Raw genomic sequence first — 26,156 nt, 5'->3', positions numbered from 1 at the left:
CCTCCTGCGAAGTCCCATTATCTCCAGTAATGCCCCGGTGCTCGTTGCAGCTCGAGCTCTGAAGCAGCAGCAGCCTTGGGGACAGCACTGAACAGCAGCTTAATTATTACAATTGTCATTTACATAACTGGCTTTTATAAACACCGGGAGGGCAGCCAAGGAAAAAAGCCCTATATTTGGGGAAAAAGAACTGTTTACATATTTCACCCGTGTAAACAAGGGCTCGGTTGAACTTCCGTGCTCGGGGTTCCTCCCCTGGAACTCTGGGTTTCAACTAAAAAATGCCAAGGACAACTTCAGGAATTTTAACGAAGGCATTAAGCTGTGAGGGATGTATCCAGAGATTTCCACTCCCTCTAGAGGGGTAAGGAACAGCAAGGGGAGCCCTGGGACATCTTGCAAGGCTGCACAGCAGCAGCACAGAGAGCAAGGCTAAAAGGGCACAGTAGAAATCCTGGGTTTGCAGCTCTGATTCCCAAACATCAGAGCCTGATGGAGCTATGAGAGCATCCAGCCATTCCCGTGTCGGGAAAGCCCTCAGAGTGGTTCTATACTTCAAGCTGACACTGTACAGCTTGTTTACTAGAGAGAGAACTGTCAGACTCCAGGTGTAATGCACCACACATGGGAAATTCACATATAAATCCTTTTTGTCAAAAAAAAAAAAAAAAAAAAAAAAAGGAAAAAAAAAGGATTTACCAAACAGAATCAGGATTTTAGCACATGCTCATTCTCCTATACCTTTTGACCTACTTTCCCTGGCAAACTCCTTCCCTGGGAGGTGCAGAGCCAGGGCACCGAGTCTTGCTCTGGGCAGGCAGCAACCCAGAAGGCAGGGATGGATATTGGGATACTGGGAATTAGGGACTGTTCCCTGGCAGGGTGGGCAGGCCCTGGCACAGGGTGCCCAGAGCAGCTGGGGCTGCCCCTGGATCCCTGGCAGTGCCCCAGGCCAGGCTGGACACTGGGGCTGGAGCAGCCTGGCACAGTGGGAGATGTCCCTGCCATGGCAGGGTGACACTGGGTGGGATTTAACGTCCCTCCCAACCCAAATCAGCCTGTTCCATGACCAACACGGACCTCATCCATGCTCCCACCTCCCTTCTAGTGTGGAAACTCCTAGAGTGACTCTCCCAGCAGTTCTGGGATGTAGGACCTGGCAGCTGAGGGGAGATTGCTCAGAGCAGACAAAGGAAAGCATTCAAGTATCTGCTCAACAGGGAATTATTCCGTGCTCTTGCTCCTGGGTTCCCATCACCCTTGGGACAGCAGGGTCTGCAGCAGTTCAACAGGGACTCGCTGCACTCAGCCAGTTTTCCACTCCATGGAATCCCACACTGGTCGGGGTTGGGAGGGACCTTAAAGCCCATCCAGTGCCAGCCCCAGGTTGCTCCAACCTTCAGTGACTGCGGAAGTTTTAGCAGGAGTTCAAGGAGACTTTTTTTCCTCCAAGGGAGCTCCTTGCACGATGCAAAAAACCAAACCTTTGTACCCAAGTCAGATTAAGCAGTCTAGAAAAAATGTAAATCCAAGCAGAGGTTGGACTGTTTGATCTCAGAGAGACTTTTAAAGAAGTACCAACGCCCTCGGGTGTCTCTGCTGGAAGGGCCAACCCTAAATGTTCACAAACCGCTTAATAACAGTGCCCAGGGAAACAGGCTGTACCCAGCTCCTGGGGCCGAAGCTGTCTCTGTTCTGGGAGTGCCCCGTGTCTCAGGATCAGCATGACAAAGCCACACAGGGTCACACAGATGCAGGAGGAAGCCCTGTGTGATCCACGGAGCCTCCCAGCACCACCACAGCTGAACACAGCCACAGGAAGGAATTCAGCAGCAAACTGAGGTTATTGTACAGCCATGAACTTACACTCAATTAAAACCTTAAAATTCCTTCCCCAAATGGGCTCCTCTCCTTGGCACACGCTCAGCATTTATTTACTACCAACAATTCTCTCACCACTGAGTGCAATCAGCCTTTTTCATCCTCTCCATGCACCAATTTACTGATTTAATGTCAGCCCATTGCTTCCAGACATCCTCCCCCTTCCCCTCCCTGCGGCAGCAGCAGCACAGCCCTTTCATCCCTGGCTTCCACCCAGTCCCCCCACCAGAACTTTGTCACCCTACTTTTCTTCAAGTGCTTCACTCTTTCCACCCCATTAAAACAACACATGCCTCCAAACCACACACAGCCCCCAAAAAACAAGGCTGGTTTCTGTTGGAGTGGGAACACATGCCCCCATCCCCATCCCATCCCAGGATCTGCCAGTCCTGGCAGTGCCCACCCCTCCTCCTGCCCATGCTGTCCCAACACACGATCCACTCTGTCTGGGAAGAAGCACGCCGTGTCCAGCAGGGTTTTTGGGAATCACTCCACCCTCGCTGTGGCTCCCCAACCTCCCCAGAGCAGATCTGGGCACGCTGGCTGGGGTGCTCCGGCCTCCAAGTGCCAACTTCACCCATTTCCTTCCGGAGGGATCTCTGTGTGCTTTCCTCAGCCCAAGGCCTGTGGGACATTTCTCCTGGGCTGAACAAATAAGATAACACAGGTTGTTCTGGAACCACCCTGCCAGGCACGGCGGCTCTGCCCACGGGCAGCTCCAAAATACCACATCAGGGCCTTCTCTGAGGAGCAGCAGAAGCCAAAATATCCCGTGGGCAGGGAAGTTCTAAGGAGCTGAAATAACTGGAGATTGGGTTACTTCATAACCATAAACCACGTAATCTGACTGCTGACACATTCCTGCCCCACTGTGGGGAACAAAAGTGAATCATTTGAACTGCAGCCACAGCCACGGCCATCCAAAACTGATGGGAGACTTTTTACACTGGCAGACACCAACAGGACTTGGGGAAATGGTTTTAAACTAAGAGAGGGGAGTTACACTGGAGACTGGGGGAAGTTCTTCCCTCTGAGGGTGGTGAGGCCGTGGCCCAGAGAAGCTGTGGTTGCCCCTGGATCCCTGGAAGTGCCCAAAGATGGGATTTGGAGCAAGCTGGGATAGTGGAAGGCATCCTGCCCATGGCAGAGGGTGGCACCAGATGAGCTTCGTGGTTCCTCCCAGCTCAAACCACTGCAGGATTCTGTGATTCCATGTGTTGGGAATGCTCTGCAGAGCCCTGGCAGTGCTGTGCACCAGAGGAATCCAGGGGACTGGACAATCCTGTGGCACTTGCTCCAGTTCTCAGGGACCCAGAACCAACACTCCCACCCAGCAAAGAGACAGGATTATCCCATGGCCCACGCCAGCTCTCCAGTGATTTTCACAGAATCCCAAAATGGTTTGGGTTGGGAAGAACCTCAAAGATCATCGAGTCTCACCCCCTGCCATGGCAGGGACACCTCCCACTGTGCCAGGCTGCTCCCAGCCCCAGTGTCCAACCTGGCCCTGGACACTTCCAGGGATCCAGGGGCAGCCGCAGATTCTGTTCAGTGCACTCTGAAAGAGTCCCAGTGAGGGGTGGGAAGGAATCCAAGTGCCTCTGAGCCCCCGTCCCAGCCGTGAGTCACCGCTCCAGGCAGCCCCAGCCCACGGCACCGAGCGCCGGCTGCTGCACGCCGGGATCCAAACTCATCATCATGGAGTGAAAGAGAAATCTGAAAGTCAGGAAACCACATAATGGATGAGTGAGTCATCCCTGCCTGAAAAATTGAAGACACCAAAGAAAGCTTAGAAGTCAAAGAAAAACCCACACCATTGCTGCTGTTCCATCCCGCCACCCCTGAGCCAGGAGATCCATCCCCACAGCACTGCCTGCCCAGAGCCAGGCATTCCCAGGGCCAGCTCTGGGCACTGGTTTGTGACAGCCATGGCAAAGAACACCTGGAGCAGGAAGAGATCAAGATACAGAAGCAAAAATGTTGGTAGCTCGGACCAGGTAACAAAAGCACAGAATTCCTCTCTTGCTGTCAGAATTTACAGAGAAATCATAGAATGGCAGAAAGGCTCATGTTGGGAGGGACCTCAGAGCCCACCCAGTGCCACCCCTGCCATGGCAGGGACACCTTCCACTGTCCCAGGCTGCTCCAGCCCCAGTGTCCAGCCTGGCCTTGGGCACTGCCAGGGATCCAGGGGCAGCCCCAGCTGCTCTGGGAATTCCATCCCAGCCCCTGCCCACCCTGCCAGGGAACAATTCCCAATTCCCAATCTCCCATCCAGCCCTGCCCTCTGGCAGTGGGAGCCATTCCCTGGCTCCTGTCCCTCCAGGCCTTGTCCCCAGTCCCTCTCCAGCTCTCCTGGAGCCCCTTCAGGCCCGGCCAGGGGCTCTGAGCTCTCCCTGGAGCTTCTCCTCTCCAGCTGAGCACCCCCAGCTCTCCCAGCCTGGCTGCAGCTCTTGGAGCCTCTCTGTGGCCTGCTCTGGACCTGTTCCCACAGCTCCATGTGCATTCCAAGCTGGAGGCTCAGGATGGAGAGCTCAGAGCTGACCCAAAATCCCAGCTCACAGCCCAGTGCTGTCTCACCTTCACAGCCTCACAGGATGGCTCGGGGAGCCATGGCCCCAGTAGCAACGTGGACCTTCAGAAGGGCTCTTCCCTGCCTTTCCTGGCCTCTTCCTCCTCCTCCCCAGCAGCCCAGGCTCCGAGGACTGCCCTGGTCCCTTCCCAGACACACTCTGGGAAGAGCGTGTCTAATCCAAGGGAAGCAGCTGCCGTACAAGGACGGCTTCTCCCAATTCCAGCCTTATTTATCCCTCATGTGTCTCACCAAGAACTGATGATTCTCATGTTCACAGGAGCCCTGCAGAGCAGGAAACAGGGTGACAACAGCCTCTGCCTTGGCCATGCACATGCTGCACAATCTGCCTTTCCCCCAGCCAGAAGGAATGAGCTGCTCCCAAACCTCCCACGCTGCGGGACGTGGCCCTGCTGCAGCCAGCTCGTGGCTTTCCCAGCAAAGTCCTTCCCTTCCACTGAAGAACAGGACTCCAAGAGGGCAAGGCCCTGCCAGGGCCAGGTGCTGCCTGTCCCCAGATTCTTACAGCTGATCCCACAGGAAATCCCTAACCCCAGCCTCAATTATCCAACCTCAACAAGAGCCTGCAGCCATCACCTTGACTTCTTTGGGAATAAAAACCCTTCCCAGTGATCCCGTTATCCTCTACTTCCCCAAAGTCAAGCAAAGCCACTCTCCTGTATAATTCCCTTCTCACAAGGATCAGGACAGCAGCAAAAGGAGACCCAAGGCAGATGTGGATCCCAGCACACAGAGAGGGGAAAGCCAAAGGCATGGGAAGAAGGGTGAGGAAAGGAGCAGGAGGAGGAAGGAAGGAGCTTGTGAATAACACAAGTCCACAAAAAAGCCAAGTTCTGTTATGCTTGGTGCTCACAGACCTGCTCGGTTCCAGGCACAAATGGCCACAGTTGGGAATCCTGGAATAAGAAGATGTTCCTGGATGTGCCAGGCACTGCCTGTGCTGTGCCTCAGCAATGGAATGCTACCAGATCCCACATGGGACAAGCTCAGTGACATGGCAGGACAAGGGTTTAGAGGTGAACGGGGAAGAAAGTGACATCTCTCTGCAGGACAGGCTGCAGGACAGTGGGCACACCGCTCCCACGGGGGAATCCTGACCTCCACTCACACATGGGGAGGGCAAAAGACTCTTCCCAGAAAAGCCCACACATCTTTTTTCCACTGAGAGTCACTGCCAACGATCACCCCAAGCCCCAGGTACTTCCTTTCCCCATGCCCAGTCACTGCCAGGGGACACAGGCAGCACACGGGGTGGCAGAGTGTGAAAAGCAGCAGTTTGGGGGCAGCACCAGCGGCGCAAATGAAAATAAATCCCTGTTCTAGATTTTGTTCCAGGATCATTCACATTAGGAAAACAGCAGTTTTAAAGTATTTTCCCCTCCTTGCCAGCCACACACAAGCACTTTGGCTTACATCAGGGCCAGGAGAATGAGAGAATCCCAGAATATCCTGAGCTGAAGGGACCCCCAGGGATCCCCCAGTGCCAGCCCTGCCCTGCCCAGACCCCCACAACCCCAGCCTGGGCATCCCTGGCAGCGCTGTCCAAAGGCTCCTGGAGCTCTGGCAGCCTCGGGGCCGTGCCCATTCCCTGGGGAGCCTGGGCAGTGCCAGCCCCCTCTGGGGAAGAACCTTTCCCTGCTCTCCAGCCTGAGCTGCCCTGGCCCAGCTCCAGCCACTCACTCAGGTAGAAAAAATCATCCATGGATGGGATAGGCAAAGAGCAATGATGCCAAACAAGCCAGTACAAGGCAGGTGCTCCTCAATTCTAAACCTTCTGGCCCAAAGTGAGAGCTGCTGGTTTTTATTCCAATAGCAAAATGAGAAGCCCCCCCAGCTCTGAGTGGCACCGTGCCAGCAGTGAAGGAGCCCTGCCAGCCTGGAACTGCCTCACTGAAAAGGTTGTTACTAAAAAAACATTTCAAAAAGAAAGTCTTGAAATGAGTCACTGTGGAACCACGATTAAATTGGGAATTTTATGCTTTGCTACACTGGAAGATGGAAATGCTACTTTTGGAGGAGACAGTGGGGAGACTCACTCCTCGGATAAAAAAACCACCTCTCCTAAAGTGGCTGTTTTCTGATCAGGGAAAGAGGAACTTTCTAGAACAGATACAGACCAAGAGCAGCACTGGAACCCTGAGGCTCCTCATCCCAGCAGGGTCCTGGCAGTGCTGGGGCAGCAAAAGGTGACACAAAACACGAGGTGTCACCTCTAGGCCATGAAACCTGGGGGTGAGAGCAGGAGCTGCCAAAACCAGAAGGGAATCTCCAAATCCCCGGGGCTGGCAAAGCCCTCCCAGCCCATGCAGTCCCACCTTGTCCCCAGCCCAGAGCTCTGAGTGCCACCTCCAGGGGACACCTGCAGGGATGGGCACTCCAAAGCTCCCTGGGCAGCCCCTGCCAAGGCCTGAGCAGCCTTTCCATGGAGAAATTCCTGCTGCTGGCCAAGCTGAGCCTGCCCTGGCCCAGCCCGAGGCCATTCCCTCTTGTGCTGTCAAGGGGGAAGGAGAGAAGAGGGGAAGAGGGAAGGAGGGATGTCAGGAATGCTCTCCAGAGATCAAAAGTGGCGATTCCACCAGCTCAGCAGCTCCTGACACCTCACCCTTGGCCTGAAAAATCCACATGGAGAGGCAGCTCCCACACCTGGCTTCCCTGAGGACCAGGAGAGAACAGCAGGGATTTCAGAGTGATCCCAAACCTCAGATGCTCTTTCCCTGAACACAGACTTTCTAAAATCCTTCAGGGCCCTTGCAGTAATAAAGAGGCTTCAAACGACAAGCTGGGAATTCCTTGGACAACATACTGTTCATCCTCAGCACACAGGGCAGAGCTCTGGCGTGATGCAACGCCTGGTGTAGTTCAGCACTTTAAAATGTTGTGTAAGCAAAAACCCAAGGAAGGAAACCCCCAAACCTTTCCTGAGCCCAGCTCCAGTGCCACCCCACAGCTGCTGCTCCTCTGCCTGTGCTAAATCCAGGTTAACCCTCTCTGACACTGCCCAGTCACCTGGGAACACCGAGTGTAGAATGTCCAGAAATTCCTCAAATTTGAGCAGATCTGGGTTCCCCCCCGGAGAAGGGCAGCTCACCTTTTCCCCATCATTCCCAAACCATGCTTTAGCTGTGGCTTCCCCCAGGCAGCTGGAGAGGCACTGCAGGCTTTGGAGTGTGCCCTTGTTCTGAGCCCTGTGCGGAGAGGAGCCGGTTTTAGGGGAAGTCGAGGCAGGAAAGGGGCAGTTTTCCAAACCCCAGTCACTGGGAGTCAGACTGGGACAGCCGAGCCACGGAATCCCAGACAGGTTTGAGCTGGAGGGAGCTCAGAGCCCAGCCAGTGCCACCCTGCCATGGCAGGGACACCTCCCACTGTCCCAGGCTGCTCCAGCCCCAGTGTCCAGCCTGGCCTTGGGCACTGCCAGGGATCCAGGGGCAGCCCCAGCTGCTCTGGGCACCCTGTGCCAGGGCCTGCCCACCCTGCCAGGGAACAATTCCTGGTTCCCAAGAGTTCCTAATGCAGCCCTGCCCTCCGTCCCTTGTTCCACGTACCTGCACGCACACCTTTTAGTGCCCCAAGCGCCCCTCAGGCCCCAGGGCGGTGGGACGTGGGCTCAGGAGCCACCTCCACCTGCCCCGGAGCCCAGGGCAGGCTCCGATCCCAGCCTGGGTGCAGATCCCTGTGTCCCCACAGACCCCCACGGGCCCCGTCCCCCCGGCTGCCCTGCAGAGCGCCCCGGGCACGGGGCCAGGCCAGCGGGGCTGAACACACAGATCCTTCCCAGAGCCGGTGTCCCGGTAAGGAGATGTCCCCGGAGCCTCAGGGAGGGATAAATCACTCGGCAGGGAGCAGGGAGCAGGGAACAGGCTGGGCCGAGCCGCGCTCCCGCGGCCGGCGGGAACCCGCGGCACAGGCAGTGCTCCGAGCAGCACTCCAAGGGCAAACAAATAAATTCCTCGGGCACCTTCCGCGGGGCTCCATAAATCCATAAATTCTGCTGGCAGAAGGTGGGAGCTCTGCGCTCGGCGGCCGGCGGAGCCGCAGGGCTGGCCCGGGCTCTCCTCCCCTCACGCCCTGGCGCCGCCGCACAAAGCACAGACCGAGCCTGCGTGTGCCCAGAGCGGGCTCAGGGCCACGGACAGGGCCCTGGGAGCCTGCCGGGGTCCAGCGCATCCCCCTGGCTGCCTCCAGAGCCTGGCAGGGGGCTCGGACACCCGGGCACCAAGTCAGAGCCACCTGTGGCTTCCACTTTAGCCCGTGGAAGAGGCTGCCAACTCTGCGTGAGGAATTACAGACCACAAGGGTTTGAGTGGTGTGATAGTTGAGCTAACACAGGGTGGAAAAGCAGAATTTTGGGGTTTTTAGAATGGGTACAAGATGGAGGGATTTGGGCCTGTCCTGGCCTTCTTGCCCTCCCTGTCTTGGTGTGATGGTGACACTTTTCTGTTGGTTTAAGGTACAGACACACTGTCCCACATAAATGTTAGATATTGGTGCTTTGTTATAAACAGACAATACGCAACTTTTGATATAAAAGGTAGACACCACCCGAGATGCTGGCCAGGCTGCCACGGCTTCTGTATTAGACAGACCTTGGCAGGTCAGAAAGAAAATATTATAGATAAAGAGAAATAAACAACAGTGAAAACTTGACCGCACGTATCCCAGCCCTCTGCTTCGGCTACCGGGATAGGGGAACAAGGACTTTCACTCTGCTGGGGTCTCACCAACTACCCCTGACAGAACCCCACCCCTTGTTCCCATCCCGCGGCTGGGCACGGGGAACATTCCCCACGGGAGCAGTGCCCTGGCACCAACAGCTCTCACCCGCAGCGGCCTCGGAACTCGCAGCCCGCTCAGAAAGCACACAGAGCACAGGACAGACAGCTCAGGCTGCACCAAACAGCAGCTGGGGAGGGCTGGGGAGCACCCCGGCAATGCAGCGCGGTGCCCGTGGCTGCCACGGACACAGAACACTTCGTTTGGCAGAGTTAATTACAGAGCAGCACAGATTCCAGCCAGCTGAGGCTGCCTCGGAGATGTGCTTCAAATCACAGACAGTGGCCTTGGCTTACTTAAAAAGATTCCTGTTCCCAAGCACGTGTGGGGGGGACCGAGACCGTCCGCATGACATCAAGCACCAAACTTGAGAAAACAGCAGCGTTCCGTGTGAAAATTAAAACTAAAGTATTTTCATTACTCAAAAAAAAAAAGAGACTTAATAGAACATTATTATTGTCATGAACAGCTTAAAATTTAAATTCTTAAAAAAACTGCACCTGGTCTCTTCTTGAAAGAGACACTGAAATGCATCCAGTGCCACCCTGCCAGGGCAGGGACACCTTCCACTGTCCCAGGCAGCCCCAGCTGCTCTGGGAATTCCATCCCAGCCCCTGCCCGCCCTGCCAGGGAACAATTCCCAGTTCCCAATCTCCCATCCAGCCCTGCCCTCTGGCAGTGGGAGCCATTCCCTGGCTCCTGTCCCTCCAGGCCTTGTCCCCAGTCCCTCTGCAGCTCTCCTGGAGCCCCTTCAGGCCCTGGCAGGGGCTCTGAGCTCTCCCTGGAGCTTCTCCTCTCCAGGTGAGCACCCCCAGCTCTCCCAGCCTGGCTGCAGCTCTGGAGCAGCTCCAGGGCTCCTCTGGGCTCTCCAGCAGCTCCATGTCTTTCCTGTGAGGGAACCCCCAAAATGGAGCAGCTCTGCTGTGGGGTCAGCCCAGGGAAAGGGGTTTTGGGGCTGGAGCTGCTATTCCTGCTGGAGGAGAGCAGAGCCCATCCCAGCCAATCCCACTGCCAGATCACCTGGCTGGAAGCTTTATTTGCCCAGCGTTTTTGACACTTCATTTGGAGAGAAAAAAGGATTTGTAAGGAAAAAGAAATGTTACTTCTTCATGTACGTCTTGTATCTTCAGGCTTCATCAGCTGATCTGGAATAAAATCCCCAAAAGCCAAAAAAGGAAGCTGAATTTCTCTCTATCAACTCTCCTGCCCAGCACCAGCAGAGGACAGCCACTGGCTGTCCTGGTGGTATTTCTTTCCCAAGAGCAGAAGTGTCACCTCTGCAGCACTTCCGTGCCCAGCCAGAACACACAGGACTAAGTTTAGCCATCGTTAGGCTACAGATAAATCCCTCCTAACCCCCATCCACTCCCAGAGCCAAGGAGGCACCAGCAAACCAAACCATCCACAGAGAGCTCTGCATTCACCCAGATCTGACTCTTCAAACTCATTATTCAGGGCTAACTCCTTGCAGCTCTTCCAGGACCGGAGAAGTAGCAGCCCTGGTGTCTGAGCAGCAACACTTGGGTATGTTGGGCTGCAAAAACCCTGCCCGAGTGTGAAATTCTGGGTTATTTCTGCTGGGCTGGGCTGACTCGGCGTTCAGCACCAGCCACAGCCACGCTGAAGGACCGTGTTTACCAAAGGGATAACTCTGGCTACCAGGGAAGCTCCCTGCCAAATCCCAATACAAACACCCAGGTGACTCAGGAGGACGAGCCCAGACTCCTCTGGATCTTCTTTAATACCTCATATATTCAGGAAAAAAAAACCACTCTATATCCTCCAGGCAGAAAATATTCTTTCCAGCAGCAGCATAAAGGGGAAAAGGAGCCACGAGCTTTCCTCCCTCCTCTGCTGCAGACAGGGAGCTTCCCTGCAGCTTCCCTGAAAATTCTTGTCCAAACCAATTACAAGTGGCCCAGGCTGCCAGGCAGGGATGGAATCACATCCCTGGAGAGATTTAACAGCCCTGTGGATGTGGCACTTGGGGACATGGCTTAGTTGAACTCTGCAAGGGCTTTCCCAACATAAATAATTCCAGGATACTCCCCAGTAAACCCAGCCCTTTCTCACCTTGTGCACCAAAGCCTGCAGGAATATTTCTCCCAATGCTCACACAAAGACTCTAGTGAACAATAAAGCCTTTTCCCTCCTCCTTTCCAACACAAATTCCCTTGTTTCTCTAGGACAGAAGGTGCTGGATTTGCTCCCAGGTGTCAGTGAAGCCCCAGCCTTCCTGGGAATGCTGGATGTGCCACCACGCTGCCCTTGGAGAGGGTCTCGAGTCCCTGCTCTGCCAGGTGACTTCTGCTCAACAATGAGATCTCTGCTCGTTACTCCTGCCTTGCGAACAGGAAGCCTGGTGCTTCCACAGCCCACAGCACCACGAGGTTAAACATCCAGAGCCCAGGAACTCAAAGGAGTTGGAAGTGACATTCCCAGCACAGGTGTTTGGCAGATGCTGAAGAGGCCACCTGAGCTTGAACCACAGAGCAAGACTTGGGTTTGGTTTAACAATTCCAGTTCCCTGAGAGAACAGCAGCTGGAGTTTCTCCCAACCCCAAAGGAATCACGGAACAAACCCATTACACATTGTCAGTGGGAGTAAGGATGAGCTGGGGTGAAATGTCCCCTTTTTCCACATCTCAGGCAACCTCCACCCCAGTCCCAGTGCTCCTGGCAGGACCCCAGAGCAGCACATCCCACAGCCCTGTGCTGACCCCTGCCTTTCCTGCTGCTTGTCCCACATAGAGCTCGGCTTTGTCCTGGATCCTCCCCATGTTCCCATTCAGCCTCTCGGGAGGGCACCAGGGCCATGGCACTGCTGGGATTTGGGGCTCCCTGTGCTCAGGGTGCCAGTAGAGAGCCCAGATGGCTCCTCCAAAACCCTGAGTTCTGCCAACGCAGCGAAGAGCCGAAGGTACTGCGGAGCCGCTGCCCGGGATGAGCTGGGAGAGTGGGATAGCAGCATAGCGGGATACCTCCTCCCAGCAGAGTCCCAGGGAGCAGGAAAGCATCTCAGCCATTTCACCTTGTTAGGCTGAGCAGCTGAAAATAGCCCCGGGATGAAAAACAAACCAGCTGGACAAGTCCTCCACAGCAGGAGGCTCCAGCCAGCACTGAGCTCTGTCCTGTCCTGAGCTCTGTCCTGTCCCCTGCCCAGGGAGCTCCAGAGGGGTCAGTGCCACTGGAGCATCCCCCCAGGCAAGCCCTCGGAAAGGGAGGGGTGGCAGGGAGAGCAGTGCCCCTTCCAGCACACCTTTGAAGATATCCATCTGCAGGATGGCACAGGAATGCCAGACATTCCCATCAAGGGACGTGGCAAACTCCAAAGGCTGAGCCTCACCCTTTGAGGCATGAAACATTTTTCCTCCTTTCCCAAGAGGAAAAATAAAAGATGGGAGAAGAAATAACCAGCATCCCCACTTCTCACACCAACTGCTGTCAGGAAAAATTCTCTAGGAATCATCCTGCAGTGTGGGAGAACAGCAGTGAAGGCCCCCAAATATCCCTTTCCACGCTCTTTTTGTGTTAATGATACAGCAAATGAAGAGGAAACCCTGTTTATCTCCAAAACCCAGCGTGCAAACCTCCAGGAAACAGTGTGGTCCATGAGAAACCTCTGAGAGCAGCAGGACCAGAGGCCAGGAGGGCAGGGATGGGATGGGACAGCCCCCATCACTGCCCCACCAAGAGACCCTTCTGCCAGGTGTGCTGCCATCACCATCCCCACAAAACCATCAGCATTCCAACTTGGCCTCCACACTTCCCAGCTGCACACTTTTGGAGCATGCCCTCTTTCATCCAGAGGCCCTCCAGGACACATGAATTAACTGACTCTGGCCTCAGCAGGCCGGGCTGCAGGAGTGCCACTCCCTGAGGAAGCTGAGGCTCCTCTTCATCCTGCCAGCACTGCGGGATGCACTCTCACTCCTCTGGGGACACCCCCAGCCAGAGCCAGCCTGGGCTCCGGGAGGGAGCTGGGAAGCTAAAAAGTCTGAGACCCTGGGTATCAGGACAAAGCTGAGATGAGGCTGCTCTGGCAGAGCCTGGCACAGCCCAACCCCTCCTGCAGCATCAGCAGCTGTGCTGGGTTTGTGCCCCAGTCCTAGCTGGGGACAAATCGACACCCCAGGCAGTGCCGCTTGGATCCACACATCCCACAGATAAAAGCATGGTATGGACAAGAACTTCCTTCCTGATCCTTTGCACAGGTTTGGAAAGAAAACAAGATCTCCTCGATTTTGCAGTTACAGCCCAGACCCAGTGTGAAACCCCAGGAACACCGAACTGCTGTCACCTTCCCAAAATGCTCCGAGGTGCTCAGACCTTCCATCAGCCATTTCCCCATCCACACTTCATCCCTGGACTTGGATCCAGCTCCAGAAATGCCAACCAGAGGAGGAAGCTGGGAAGCTCCAGAAGGATCTGCCCTGCCTGAGATGGGATCAGTTCCCTCGGCAGCAACCCCAGAGCTCAGCCCCAGCAGGTGGGAAAAGCCATCACACACGGATTAAGAGGGAATAACCCTTCCACAGCCTGCCTGGCCTGGAGGTCTCCTCACCTCACCTGCATTCCTGGAGCTGCTCTGTGACAAGCACGAGGCCTTCAGGCCAGCACAAGGTGCCAAAGCTGGATTTCTGCCTTCCAACTGCCAAGCTGCCGGAACAAACCCACCCAGGACCCTGAACAACAGCAGCTGCTTGGAGCAGAATGCTTCCAGAATTATTTCTGTCCCCCCAGAAATTAGTCTCTATCCTCCATCCATCTCTATCCAGTTAAAAAAATAACTTTTTTTCCCTTTGGCTCACTCACCCATTAATTACGTCCTGGCACTCTTACAGATCTAAACACATGCATTGCTTAGCAGCTTTAATCCTGAATTATTCCTCCCTTTCCTGCAATCCAAAGCCTCCCTTGCCTAGGAAGGGGCAGGCTGTTCCAACCAGCAAGCTGTTCCTTTGTAACTCAGAGAGGAACATTCCTCAAGTTCTCCTGTTTATTGCCTTTTTATCCTCCCAGAACAGCCGAATTTACGGCACCGGCGCTCCAAACCTGCAGAGAAGAATTAAACTGACCTTAAAACTCCGTCCTTCAGGGAAAAACAAACACTGGGCTACAAAAATAGTGCCTTTTCCTGCAAAACGTGTGTGTGTGTTACCAAATATCCCACTTCTTCCACTTTCTGTGAGCTGCTGGGATCAGCAGTTCCCAAACCCAGGAGGTGAAGGGGTGGTGGGACTGAGGACGTGCAGAGCTCCTTGGTGGGATAAAGAGCACTTCCAAGGAGGTGCCTCTGTGGATCCTGCAAATGTCTCCCATGGCAAACCTCAGCAAGGTGTGGATAAATAAATATATATGTGCCAGAGGCAAGCTCTCTGCCCCTCAGGCTGGTGAGAGGCTTCCAAGGAGCACTTGGTGGTTCCCAAAGTCAAGCCCCACAGATGCCTGTGACACACAGTGAGTTAATGCATTTTCCAAAGTGGAAAAAATAGGTTACTTAAAAATAGGTCCATAATCCAAACAAACAAGCATCCCGGTACTATTTCACAGAGGGAAAACAAGCAGGCAGGGACAGTCCTGGGACACAACCATGTGTGGCTCCCCAATGACTTCTCATGCTCCTCTCAAGGTTCTCCATCCACTGCAGGGCCGGGCACTTTGGCCAGGACTGATGGGAAAAGCCCCTGGGCACAGTCCCGCCATCACTCCTTCCCATTAATTGTATTATTAGGATTATTGCAGAGACCTCAGAGCCCCTGCCAGGGCCTGAAGGGGCTCCAGGAGAGCTGCAGAGGGACTGGGGACAAGACCTGGAGGGACAGGAGCCAGGGAAGGGCTCCCACTGCCAGAGGGCAGGGCTGGATGGGAGATTGGGATCTGGGAATTGTTCCCTGGCAGGGTGGGCAGGCCCTGGCACAGGGTGAGGCAGGAGCTCCTCAAGGCTCCCATGTGCTGCAGGAGTGACAGAGCAATGGCTTTAATTAAAGAGTCCTTTGTCCCTGCCAGCACCAGCTCCTAAAACTGAACCGGAGCTCTGGAGGTGCCAGAAAATTAATCAGGCACGGCTGCAGGGGTTGGGGAAATGAAGGTGAGGGAAAACTGAAGTGTTCCAGAAGGCCCAGCTTGGATCAGCCACCGGAGAAGAGCAGACTCAGCATGACAGCACTGCCTCCACAGGAAACATCCCCAGATTCCAGCAGCAGAGAGTCTGGGGGGTGGGAGGGGGAAGCAGCAGGTCCCAGGGCTGCACCTGGTAACAGGGAGAAGGCAGAAAAGAGGCCCAAACCCCCATTATTCACAGCACCCCACACTGGTTTGGGCTTGGAGGCACCTCAGAGCCCACCCAGTGCCACCCTGCCATGGCAGGGACACCTCCCACTGTGCCAGGCTGCTCCAGCCCCAGTGTCCAGCCTGGCCTTGGGCACTGCCAGGGATCCAGGGGCAGCCCCAGCTGCTCTGGGAATTCCATCCCAGCCCCTGCCCACCCTGCCAGGGAAGGATTTCTCCCCAGTAGGACCTGACTGACACAAGGAGGGGTGATGGAATCTCCTTGTCCAGCTGGGGGCAGGGGGATCCCCAGCCCCTCACCCCACAGCAGTGAAGGTCCCAGCTCCTGTTTCCAGCACCTTCCTGCCCCTCCAGTTCCCACAGCAGGGCTGCACACAGCTGGGCCAGCCAGAACAGGAACACCCTGGTCCCAGGGGCCGTCCCAGTGGCAATCCCAGAGCTGCCCAGGGACAGCCACAGCTCTGCTGCCTGCCAGGAGTTTGTTTCTGCCTCTCTGCATTTAAAGCAAAGCTAATTAATGGAGGAAACAGCTTTCTTAACACTAGTGAGTTTGTGCAATCAGGGCTCTGGGAGTAGAATGCCAGGCTGGGCACAGTCCAGCACCGACGGGTGTCCAGGCCTGGCACTGACCCTGGGCTTGGAAGCACCAGGGACACGAGCCACTGCCAGTGCCTTTTCCAGCAGCACAGCCTCCAAGTGGGACAAGCAGCAGGACAGGGACAACCCCAGGGAAAAGTGCTGCTGCTCAGCCACCAGCTCGCAGAAAGGGATTTTTTACTGACAAATCCCAGAATCCCCAAATCCCCGGGGCTGGAGCAGCCCTCTCAGCCCATGCAGTCCCAGCTGTGCCCCATGCCCACCTTGTCCCCAGCCCAGAGCTCTGAGTGCCACCTCCAGGGGACACCTGCAGGGATGGGCACTCCAAAGCTCCCTGGGCAGCCCCTAAATACCAGGATGGCCTTTCAGCTCCCTTCCCTCCCCAAATGCCAGGCAGATCATGAACCACACCTCAGTAGAGGGTACCTCAGTTCCCCAGGGCTGTCCCTGGACACTCACCCGTCCCTCCAGCCCCTGCCCAGGGTAGGAGAGAGCTCCCACAGGGAACTGTCATGTACCAACACCCCCAGGCAGCCCACGAGCCAAACACCAACTGAGCAAGCCAGAGAAACACAAAGTGCTTTTCCTTCTCACTCCTCCTGGGATAAGACTCTGCTCCAGGACCACCAGAGCATCCCAGACCCTGCAGCTGCACCACGAGGGATGTCAGGAGGCTCCTTCCCCACACATTTTCTGCTCCATGCCCTCCTGAGAGCAAGGGTTGGAGAGGACAGGAGGATTGCTGCCTTGGACTTCCACATGGATGCGTGCATCCCTGCCCCACGGCGGGAAAGGCCAACCCAGAGCCCGGTTTGGAGCAGGAGCTGCAGCTCCCTGCAGCCCTCTCTGCACCCTCCTGCGGGAAGGGACCACCCCAGGGGCACAGCAAACATGGAGACAGCTGCTTTCCAAGGGAGCAAATAAATAAATCTAACAAGAAATTAAATTAAGATCCTCTCTCTGATCCAGCTGAGCATTACTCCAAGTTTCTGGGCCAAGCCAGGAAGGGAATGAGCTGGAAAGAGCCAGGAGCTCCCCAGCAGCCCCAGCGCTGCCCAGTCGGCCCTGCTCCTCCTCCTCCTCCTCATGAGGCCATTCTGATGCCAAAACATAATTTTTCCAGCTCTCAGAATGGCAATTCCTCGAGATGAGTTTCATTCCTGAAGGAAGCTGAGGCTGTGCAATCCACCGGGGCTTCCAGCTGAGCTGGGGAAGAACATGGACTTTTCCCTGGCAGAGCTCTCCAGGTATTCTCAGGACTGCTCAGTCTCCCTCACCCAACCCAAAGCTGCTGCTCACAGGTGCAACCTCTACTCAGTGAACGTGCACCCCCGAAGGAATTAATTTAACAGCAAAATCTCCTTTACAAGGCATTTTATCAACGCAAGGAGGGCACAGCGGGTCGCTGTGTCCCGTGAACTCCCCCAGGGCTGTGCAAGGACAGAGACCCAGCCTGTTCCACCCTGCAGGACGAGCCATCACTGAGCTCCCCATGGCTCCACTGAGGCCACGTCCTGCTCACAGGACAAAAGCCCTCACTGCTGGTTTCAGGCCCAAAGCCATCCCTTCCCAAGGCAGAGGTTTTGCAGAGAAGGATTCACTTCCAATGAACCCCTGGGACTTGGGATGGCAAGGACAGACAGGGCTTGGGCACAGCCTCCTCACCCAGAAATTCACATTCTCCCCCTCTGGATCCAATGAGAGTCACCAGCCTGTGGCTGCAGCCCCCCTTCCTCACCGTGACTTTGTCCCTCACGATGCCCCCTGGGTTTAAGGGCAGCTCCAGGTGTTCCAGCACACACAGGAACAGCCCTGGGCACAGCCCCCCAGCTTTGGACAAGGCACTATCAGGATGTGGTTTTAACTTGTTTTTTAAACCACTCAGATAAGAGCAAAGATGACTCAAGAAAGGTTGTGATGAAGGAATCGAGACAGGGAAGCAGAAGACAGGGCAGGAAAAAGAAAGAGAAAGAGGAGCTGCTGTGAAAGAGGAAAAGCCACCAAACCTGTGCCAGCCCTGAACCAGGGTCCAGCCCTCGCCACCCCTGGGGCACGAGCTCCACATCCCCCAAAAATGCCTCCACCCAACACACAGTTCAGAGCCCAGCTCTGAGCTGCTGCAGGAAAGGGGGAAAAGCCACACCACGATCCCTGACCTGCCTCGAGGATTCCAGAACAGGACCCACACCGAGGCCCCAGACCTCAGGAAGGAAGGGAACAAGGCTCAGGGCACCACTTCCACCTTACTGCAGGGAGATGGGCACATCAGGATCTGCAGAGGGAAGCTGTCACCACTGAGGGAACCGGGGTGAACCCCAGCCATCCAAACCCCCACCTCTCCACAGTCAGCTTTCCTTGGATCTCCTACAAACACACCTGGAAGTGCCCACCTGTGCTGGGCTGCACAGAGGGCAAGCAATTAAAATAAAAACAGCCCTGAATCCCACACACTGGTTGCAGATGATGTGATTTAAGGAGGAAGAACCAGCTGAGCAAGATTAGCAATTTAAATGAGATGAAATTTAAGACATTTGAACTAAACAATGGGTCACATTTTTGATGGCCCACATAAAACTTGTGTAAAACACTGTCCACAGCCCCAAGGATATTCTGATAAGGACCAGAAAAAGGACCAAAACCTGGCTGATCTGGGCAACAGCCAGATTACAGCAAACGAGCAGAGAGAGATGGGGAAAAAATTCCTGGAAGTCCAGTTTGTCCCCGAGGAGCCTCGTTTGCCCCCTTTTAGGGGGTGTGAAAAGGTCCCAGGCCGGGCTGCAGCCTGACAAATTCGGGCTAAAAATAACCAGGGCGGGTGCAAACAATGCCGTGGGCCCGTCACACATCCTGTGACAGCGGCAGGATCCCAAACCTGGGCTCGGGCAAGGCCTGGGGCTCCTTCTGCCCGGCTGGCCTCCAAACCCCCACACCTGGTTACATGGCTCCTGTGCTGCCCAGCGGAACCCAGCTTCAATGGGAGCCCGGCAGAAAAGGATTAGAGAGCAAAGATTAAGGCCTCAGCTGGCCTCTCAGGGAGTCAAAGCCAGGAGAAAATCTGCTTTTCCCAGGGTTCAGTCACCCACTCTGATTTTCCCGCACGGATAAACCCACCCGTTCCAAAGTCTTGTTTAAAAATATCTCCCAGGAATCGGGATCATTCCCTAATCCTCTATAAAACCTGCTGATGCATCCCCCGAGTGTGCAGAGGAACCTCAGCAGCCCGAGAAGCGCTGCAGCTCTCTGCAAGCACTTCCCTGCACCGCCTGAAAAACTTCCCCAGTGCTGACGTTTTATCATTAAAATCCTGCCATCCCAATCAAACAATTTTTAAAAAAAGCACCTTTGCAGGCTGGAAAACGTGTCAATACCGAGCACTTTCACTTTCAGAAACGTCCAACACTCACCTCTGCCTCACACCGAGCAGCCAACACCTTCTGCTTCCAGGGAAAACATCAGGAAAAGCGTCTCCTGTGCCGGCTGAGGACATTCCCTGCTGGGAGCTGGGAGCCACAGCTCAGAGAGCTGCAAACCAAACGGCCCACAGACCGCAGGGCACACGCAGCGCTGGCGCTGGAGCAGGAGCGGCACGGAGCCCTCCCAGCCCGGCTGGCCCGGGTCGGGACACGGAGCAGGGGACACCAATCCCCCCCGACCACATTCCTGCGCGTGTGGGGCTCCAAGCCGCAGCCAGTCGGGAATCCCGTGCGGGCTGGGGAGCCCAAACACGGCCCGGAGTGCCCCGAAGCGCCGGTCCGGCGGCAGCAGCCGTGCCGGGCCGGTTCTGGGGCGCCGGGGCTCGCCACGAGCAGAGCCAGCAGCTGAATCACCCGGGCTGCCACACTTCTGCAGGGCCTCCAAAAATAACCGCGCTGGAAATTCCTTGGGGGCATAAGCCTTGCTTCAGAAGGACTGCGGAGATCCAGTTTCCTTAGCGGAGCAGACTGGATGCGAGCGGGCCCGAGGGCTGCGGGGCACGGCGGCAGGGGATGAGGAGCCCTCGTCCCGCAGGCAGCCAGAGCGGGTCACGGAGCCCACGCCCGGCCGGGCCAGGCCCGCCGAGCCGCCCGGGGCTCACCCCCCGAGCCGCCCGGGGCTCACCCCCCGAGGCTCACCCCCCGAGCCGCCCGGGGCTCACCCCCCGAGCCGCCCGGGGCTCACCCCTCGAGCCGCCCGGGGCTCACCCCCCGGGGCTCACCCCCCGAGCCGCCCGGGGCTCACCCCCCGAGCCGCCCGGGGCTCACCCCCCGGGGCTCACCCCCCGAGCCGCCCGGGGCTCACCCCCCGAGCTGCCCGGGGCTCACCCCTCCAGCCGCCCGGGGCTCACCCCCCGAGCCGCCCGGGGCTCACCCCCCGAGCCGCCCGGGGCTCACCCCCCGAGCTGCCCGGGGCTCACCCCCCGGGGCTCACCCCTCGAGCTGCCCGGGGCTCTGCGGCTCCCGCGGCCGGCTCCTCGCCCCGCTCCCACGGACAAGCCCCACGCCGAAAGCCGAGCCCCGCCAGGACGCGGCTGCGGCGCCTTCCATCGAACAGCAGCATGCCCACACCAGCCCAAGCCCGAATCCCCCGAGCTGCAGCCCGGCCGCGGGGAAAGCCTGCCGGGCGGGCCGGCTCGGGGGTCCCGGTGCCCGCAGCTGCCCCGGGGCTGGCGGCCCGGCCCGGGCTCGCAGCGGGGTTTACGGCCAGCTGCAGCTGACCTCGGGCACGGCCACAAGGGCGCCGAGCCCACGGAGGTGCCCCCCGGTGCCAGCGGGGACAAACCCACGGGGCGCCGGCGGCTCGGCTGCCGCTGCCCTTTCGGCTCCCGGGGCGGAGGTGATTCAGACGGGATGGAGCGGGGGAAGCAGAGCGGCAGGGCGGCGCTGCCCGCGCCCCTCGCGTGGGACTCGCCGGTCCCGGCAGCGCAGGGCACAGCCCGGGGGTCCCGCACCGGGAACGGCGCCGAGAACAGCTCCACACGGAACTCCCGCACCGTCCCCAGCGCCCGGGCCGCCCCCCGCCACCGCAGGGCGAGCCAGTAACACAAGGCGAATAACGCTGAATTCCGCGAATAACGCTGAATTCCGCGAATAACGCTGAATTCCGCGAACCGCTCCCGGCCGATGCGATTGAACGAAGCGCAGCGCACTGCTCTAAATGAGGCGAAACGTAAAACTTCAGCCGCAAAGAGCCGGAGCCCGCTGCAGGAGCAAACAGGGGTTGTTTCGGTCCTTGCGGGGTCCCGCAGCGGGGAGCGGCGCAGCTCTTGTCCGAAAGGCGGAGGAATGGCCCCAAAACGGGGTGCGGGGGGGGTGGCACGGCCCTCCCCGGGCAGCGCCCGAGCCCGGCGGGGCGGGCAGGGGCTCCCCGGGGGCGCGGGCGGGGGGCTCACCTGCGATGGCCGAGTCGTCCAGGTGGGAGCCGGGGGCCCGCTCGGCGCGGCCGGGATGCTGCAGGAGGAGGAGGAGGAGGAGGAGGAAGAGGCCGCACAGCGCCCGCACGGCCCGGCCCGGCCGCGGCTCCATTTCCGCGTCCCCGCCGCCGTCAGCTGCTCCTCGGCATCGGCACCGGCTGGCGGGCCGCGGGGTGTCCCGGTTATCCCGGCTATCCCGGCTATCCCGGCAGCGCCGCGAGCTGCGGCCGCGCACCGGCCACCGGAACCCTCTGCCCCCCCCGGCCCGCAGTGGTGTCTCCCAGGACAGCCTCCCCCCCCGCCGCAGTGGTCTCTCCCGGGACAGCCCCGGTCCCCCCGCCCTCAGTGGTCTCTTCCCGGGATAACCCCGCCGGCCCCTCGCGGCTCTGCCGGGATAACCCTTCTTCCCGCCACCTCCGCTAGCGTTCCCCCGGCCCGCTCCGTCCCTCCGCCGCCTCCTCGCAGCGGTGTCTCCCGGAAAAGCCCGCTCTGTCTGTGCCGGGACAGCCCCGAACCCCCCCCCCCGCCGCGGTGGTCTCGTCCGCCCCCCCCGCGCGCCGCTCTACGCACCGGGCCCTGGCGCCGCCGCGCGCGCTGACAGGGGGCGTGGCCAAGCGCCGCCGGGCCACACCCGCCAGGGGGCGGGGCCAATGGGGCGGGCACGTGGCCACGCCCCCGCTCCCGCCCGCGCGCGCACCGCGCTGGCCCGCAGCGACCCCTGGCGGGCGGAGCGGGGAATGGCGGGGCCGGGGGACCGGGACACAGCGCGACAGGCGACACACAGCGACAGGGGACACACAGCGACAGGGGACACAGCGACAGGGGACACTGCGACAGGGGACACTGCGACAGGGGATACACTGCGACAGGGGACACTGGGACAGGGGATACACAGCGACAGGGGACACACAGGGACAGGGGACACACAGGGACAGGGGACACACAGCGACAGGGGACACACTGCGACAGGGGACACAGCGACAGGGGACACTGCGACAGGGGACACTGCGACAGGGGATACACAGCGACAGGGGACACACAGGGACAGGGGACACACACGACAGGGGACACACAGGGACAGGGGACACACACGACAGGGGACACACAGCGACAGGGGATACACAGGGACAGGGGACACACAGGGACAGGGGACACACACGACAGGGGACACACAGCGACAGGGGACACACACGACAGGGGATACACACGACAGGGGACACACAGGGACAGGGGACACTGCGACAGGGGACACACTGGGACAGGGGACACACAGGGACAGGGGACACACACGACAGGGGACACACAGCGACAGGGGACACACACGACAGGGGATACACACGACAGGGGACACACAGGGACAGGGGACACTGCGACAGGGGACACACTGCGACAGGGGATACACTGCGATAGGGGACACTGCGACAGGGGATACACAGGGACAGGGGATACACAGGGACAGGGGATACACACGACAGGGGACACAGAGGGACAGGGGACACACACGACAGGGGACACTGCGACAGGGGATACACTGGGACAGGGGACACTGCGACAGGGGACACTGCGACAGGGGACACACAGGGACAGGGGATACACAGGGACAGGGGACACACACGACAGGGGACACTGCGACAGGGGACACACAGGGACAGGGGATACACAGGGACAGGGGACACTGCGACAGGGGATACACTGGGACAGGGGATACACTGCGACAGGGGACACACACGACAGGGGACACTGCGACAGGGGATACACAGGGACAGGGGACACTGCGACAGGGGACACACACGACAGGGGACACTGCGACAGGGGATACACAGGGACAGGGGACACTGCGACAGGGGACACACACGACAGGGGACACTGCGACAGGGGATACACAGGGACAGGGGACACTGCGACAGGGGATACACAGCGACAGGGGATACACAGGGACAGGGGACACACAGCGACAGGGGACACACACGACAGGGGACACACAGGGACAGGGGACACTGCAACAGGGGATACACTGGGACAGGGGATACACAGGGACAGGGGACACACAGGGATAGGGGATACACAGGGACAGGGGACACACACGACAGGGGACACACAGGGACAGGGGACACACAGGGACAGTGGACACACACGACAGGGGACACTGCGACAGGGGACACAGCGACAGGGGACACACACGACAGGGGATACACAGGGACAGGGGACACACTGCGACAGGGGATACACTGCGACAGGGGACACAGCGCGACAGGGGACACACACGACAGGGGACACTGCGACAGGGGACACACAGCGACAGGGAACACACTGCGACAGGGACACACAGCGACAGGGGACACACAGGGACAGGGGACACACAGCGACAGGGGACACACAGGGACAGGGGATACACTGCGACAGGGGATACACAGGGACAGGGGATACACAGGGACAGGGGATACACTGCGACAGGGGACACACACGACAGGGGACACACTGCGATAGGGGACACACAGGGACAGGGGACACACAGCGACAGGGGATACACTGCGATAGGGGACACAGCGACAGGGGACACACACGACAGGGGATACACAGGGACAGGGGACACTCAGCATGTGACATACCAACGTGGGACACACCAGGACAGGGGACACAGTGTGACATGTGACGCACCGCAACAGAGGACACACCCCGACACATGACAGGCCTTGGCCTGTCACCCACCCTGACACGTCACAGCATCCCCGCTCTCTGGGCAGAGACACTTTGGGGTCCCAGCACCTGGATCCAGCTTCCCAGTGGGGTTGAGGAGATTCCGACACCTCCTGGAGCCGTGACACCCCCAGGGCCACGTGCTCCCGGTGACACGGCTGCACTGGTGCCACCAGTGTGTCCAGAGGCCACCAGCTGCAGGGGGGACGGGGAGGGGACACACCGACAGGGGACGCATCCTCTCCCACCCCTCACAGCTGTCCCACTCTGGTCGGGGTGCTCCGGGAAGTGACACCACAGCTCTCCCACCCCTCACAGCTGTCCCACTCTGGTCGGGGTGCTCCGGGAAGTGACACCACAGCTCTCCCACCCCTCACAGCTGTCCCACTCTGGTCGGGGTGCTCCGGGAAGTGACACCCCTGTCCCTGGAGCAGGCTCCTCCCAGCCAGGTGCCCCTCGTCCCTGCTCTGGGGTGGGGGTCCCAGGCTGGCCCCTCGTGGGGTCCCCCGGCCAACAGCGGGTGTCCGGGCTGGGACACGGGGCCGCCCTCTGTCCAGGCTGATGCCCAGCCTCTGCTGGTCCCCGTGCTGGCACTGGGCCGGGGTCCCACACCTGCAGACCCCGAGGTGAGGATGGGGACAGGCCACTCGCTCCCGGGAACTGCCTCCCCTCCATCCCCGGGTGTCCCCCACAAGCCCCTCCTGGCCCAGGGACCCTCACGGGCTGCGGGCACTGCTGGGGTACCTGGCCCTTATGGGGACTCCCAGCCTGGGGGAGCCGGCCCTCGGGGGGACCCTCACAGCACCCGGGCTCCTCCAGCCCTGGCCCGGCACAGCTCGGGGGTGGGGGGCACTCCCGCAGTAGCCCCGGGACCGCCTGCTCCCCCTTGGGCTGCAGCAGGGGAGCCCCAGTTCCCCCAGTTCCCGCAGTTATCCCAGTTCCGCAGGGGCAGCTGGTCCCCCCTGTGCTGTCACCCCCTCCCCACCCACACCCCGAGGGCAGGGGGTGTCCCCTCCCCCTCGCCATCTGTCCCCGAGTCCCCAGGTAGCCCCGGGTGGGGTGGGCTCCCCTCCCTTCTCACCGCCCTGCACCCCCAGAGCTCTGGGCCCCCTGGGCTGGCAGTGGCCGCCCCGGTGTGTCCCTGTCCCCAGCGCTGGGGTGGGGGTGAGTGGCGGGGGGCCAAGGGGGTCTCAGGGGTTGAGAGGCGGGGTCAGGGATGAGTGCCAGGGGTGGGGAGGGCAGGAGGAGGGTTGGGGGGGTCAGAGGTGGGGCCAAGGGTGGGGGGCTCAGGGATGGGGGGCTCAGGGATGGGGGGCTCGGGGGCGCAGGCAGCTGGCGAGGGAGGGTCCCTGCTCCCCACCCGGCCCCGGGGGCTGCGGGTCCCTGCGAGGGGCGGTCTCGGGGGGTCGTGCCCCGGGGTCGTGCCCCGGAGCCGCCGCCGGCTCAGCCCGCAGCCCCGTCCCGGTGCCCGCCGCCCGGGGCGGTGGCGCAGGGCGCAGGGGCTGCGCTGCCCGGCCCGGGACCGAGGAAGGAAGCGGCGGGCGCTGGGGGCCGGGCGCGGCGGGGGAAGTTTCTCCGCGGGACCGCCCGGGGCGGTGGAGGAGGCGGCCGCAGACTTCCTCCTCCTCCTCTTCGTCCTGCTCTTCGTCCTCCTGCCGCTGCCGCCCCGGCCCCGCGCCCGCCGCCGCGCCATGCCCCGGGGTGAGTGCGAGGCCGGGGGCACCGGGAAGGGCCGGGGGGTCCCGCGGCCGGGGGGTCCCCGCCGGGCCGGGCTCCGAGCGGGGGGCGGGAGGAGCCGCCTGTCGGGGCCAGGGCGGGGGCGGCGGCAGCGGGACCCGCCCGGAGCGGGACCACGGGGATAACGGGACTGCCTGGGATAACGGAGCTGCCGGGGAGAACGGGGTCGGGATAGCGGAGCTCCGCGGATAAGGGGACCGC

At 59.3% G+C, this 26,156-nt stretch overlaps 2 protein-coding genes across 11 annotated transcripts in view; one reads left to right on the top strand and one right to left on the bottom strand.

Moving 5' to 3' along the window:
* STIM1 (stromal interaction molecule 1) overlaps window positions 1–21,789 on the bottom strand; it is a 69,968-nt gene extending 48,179 nt beyond the window's left edge. For 3 of the 10 annotated variants that reach the window (XM_068179248.1, XM_068179232.1, XM_068179283.1), the window contains exon 1: window positions 21,501–21,788. In XM_068179248.1, the coding sequence (XP_068035349.1) occupies window positions 21,501–21,633 (133 nt within the window). In that variant the 5' untranslated portion in view covers window positions 21,634–21,788. Of the gene's footprint in view, window positions 1–21,500 lie in introns of all 10 variants that reach the window. The other 7 variants (XM_068179254.1, XM_068179252.1, XM_068179268.1 and 4 more) reach the window with 4 other exon arrangements.
* A 4,012-nt stretch (window positions 21,790–25,801) lies between these two features.
* Window positions 25,802–26,156, top strand: part of RHOG (ras homolog family member G) — a 7,472-nt gene continuing 7,117 nt past the window's right edge. Inside the window, exon 1 of the mRNA XM_068179458.1 lies at window positions 25,802–25,919. The gene's annotated coding sequence lies outside the window, so the exon portion shown is untranslated. The remainder of the gene's footprint in view (window positions 25,920–26,156) is intronic.

Source organism: Anomalospiza imberbis, chromosome 2 (assembly GCF_031753505.1).
Source record: "Anomalospiza imberbis isolate Cuckoo-Finch-1a 21T00152 chromosome 2, ASM3175350v1, whole genome shotgun sequence".
In the NCBI taxonomy this organism is placed as follows: Eukaryota; Metazoa; Chordata; class Aves; order Passeriformes; family Viduidae; genus Anomalospiza; species Anomalospiza imberbis.
The sequence above is the reverse complement of the archived record's forward strand: the minus strand, read 5'-3'. Positions and strand labels throughout refer to the sequence as shown.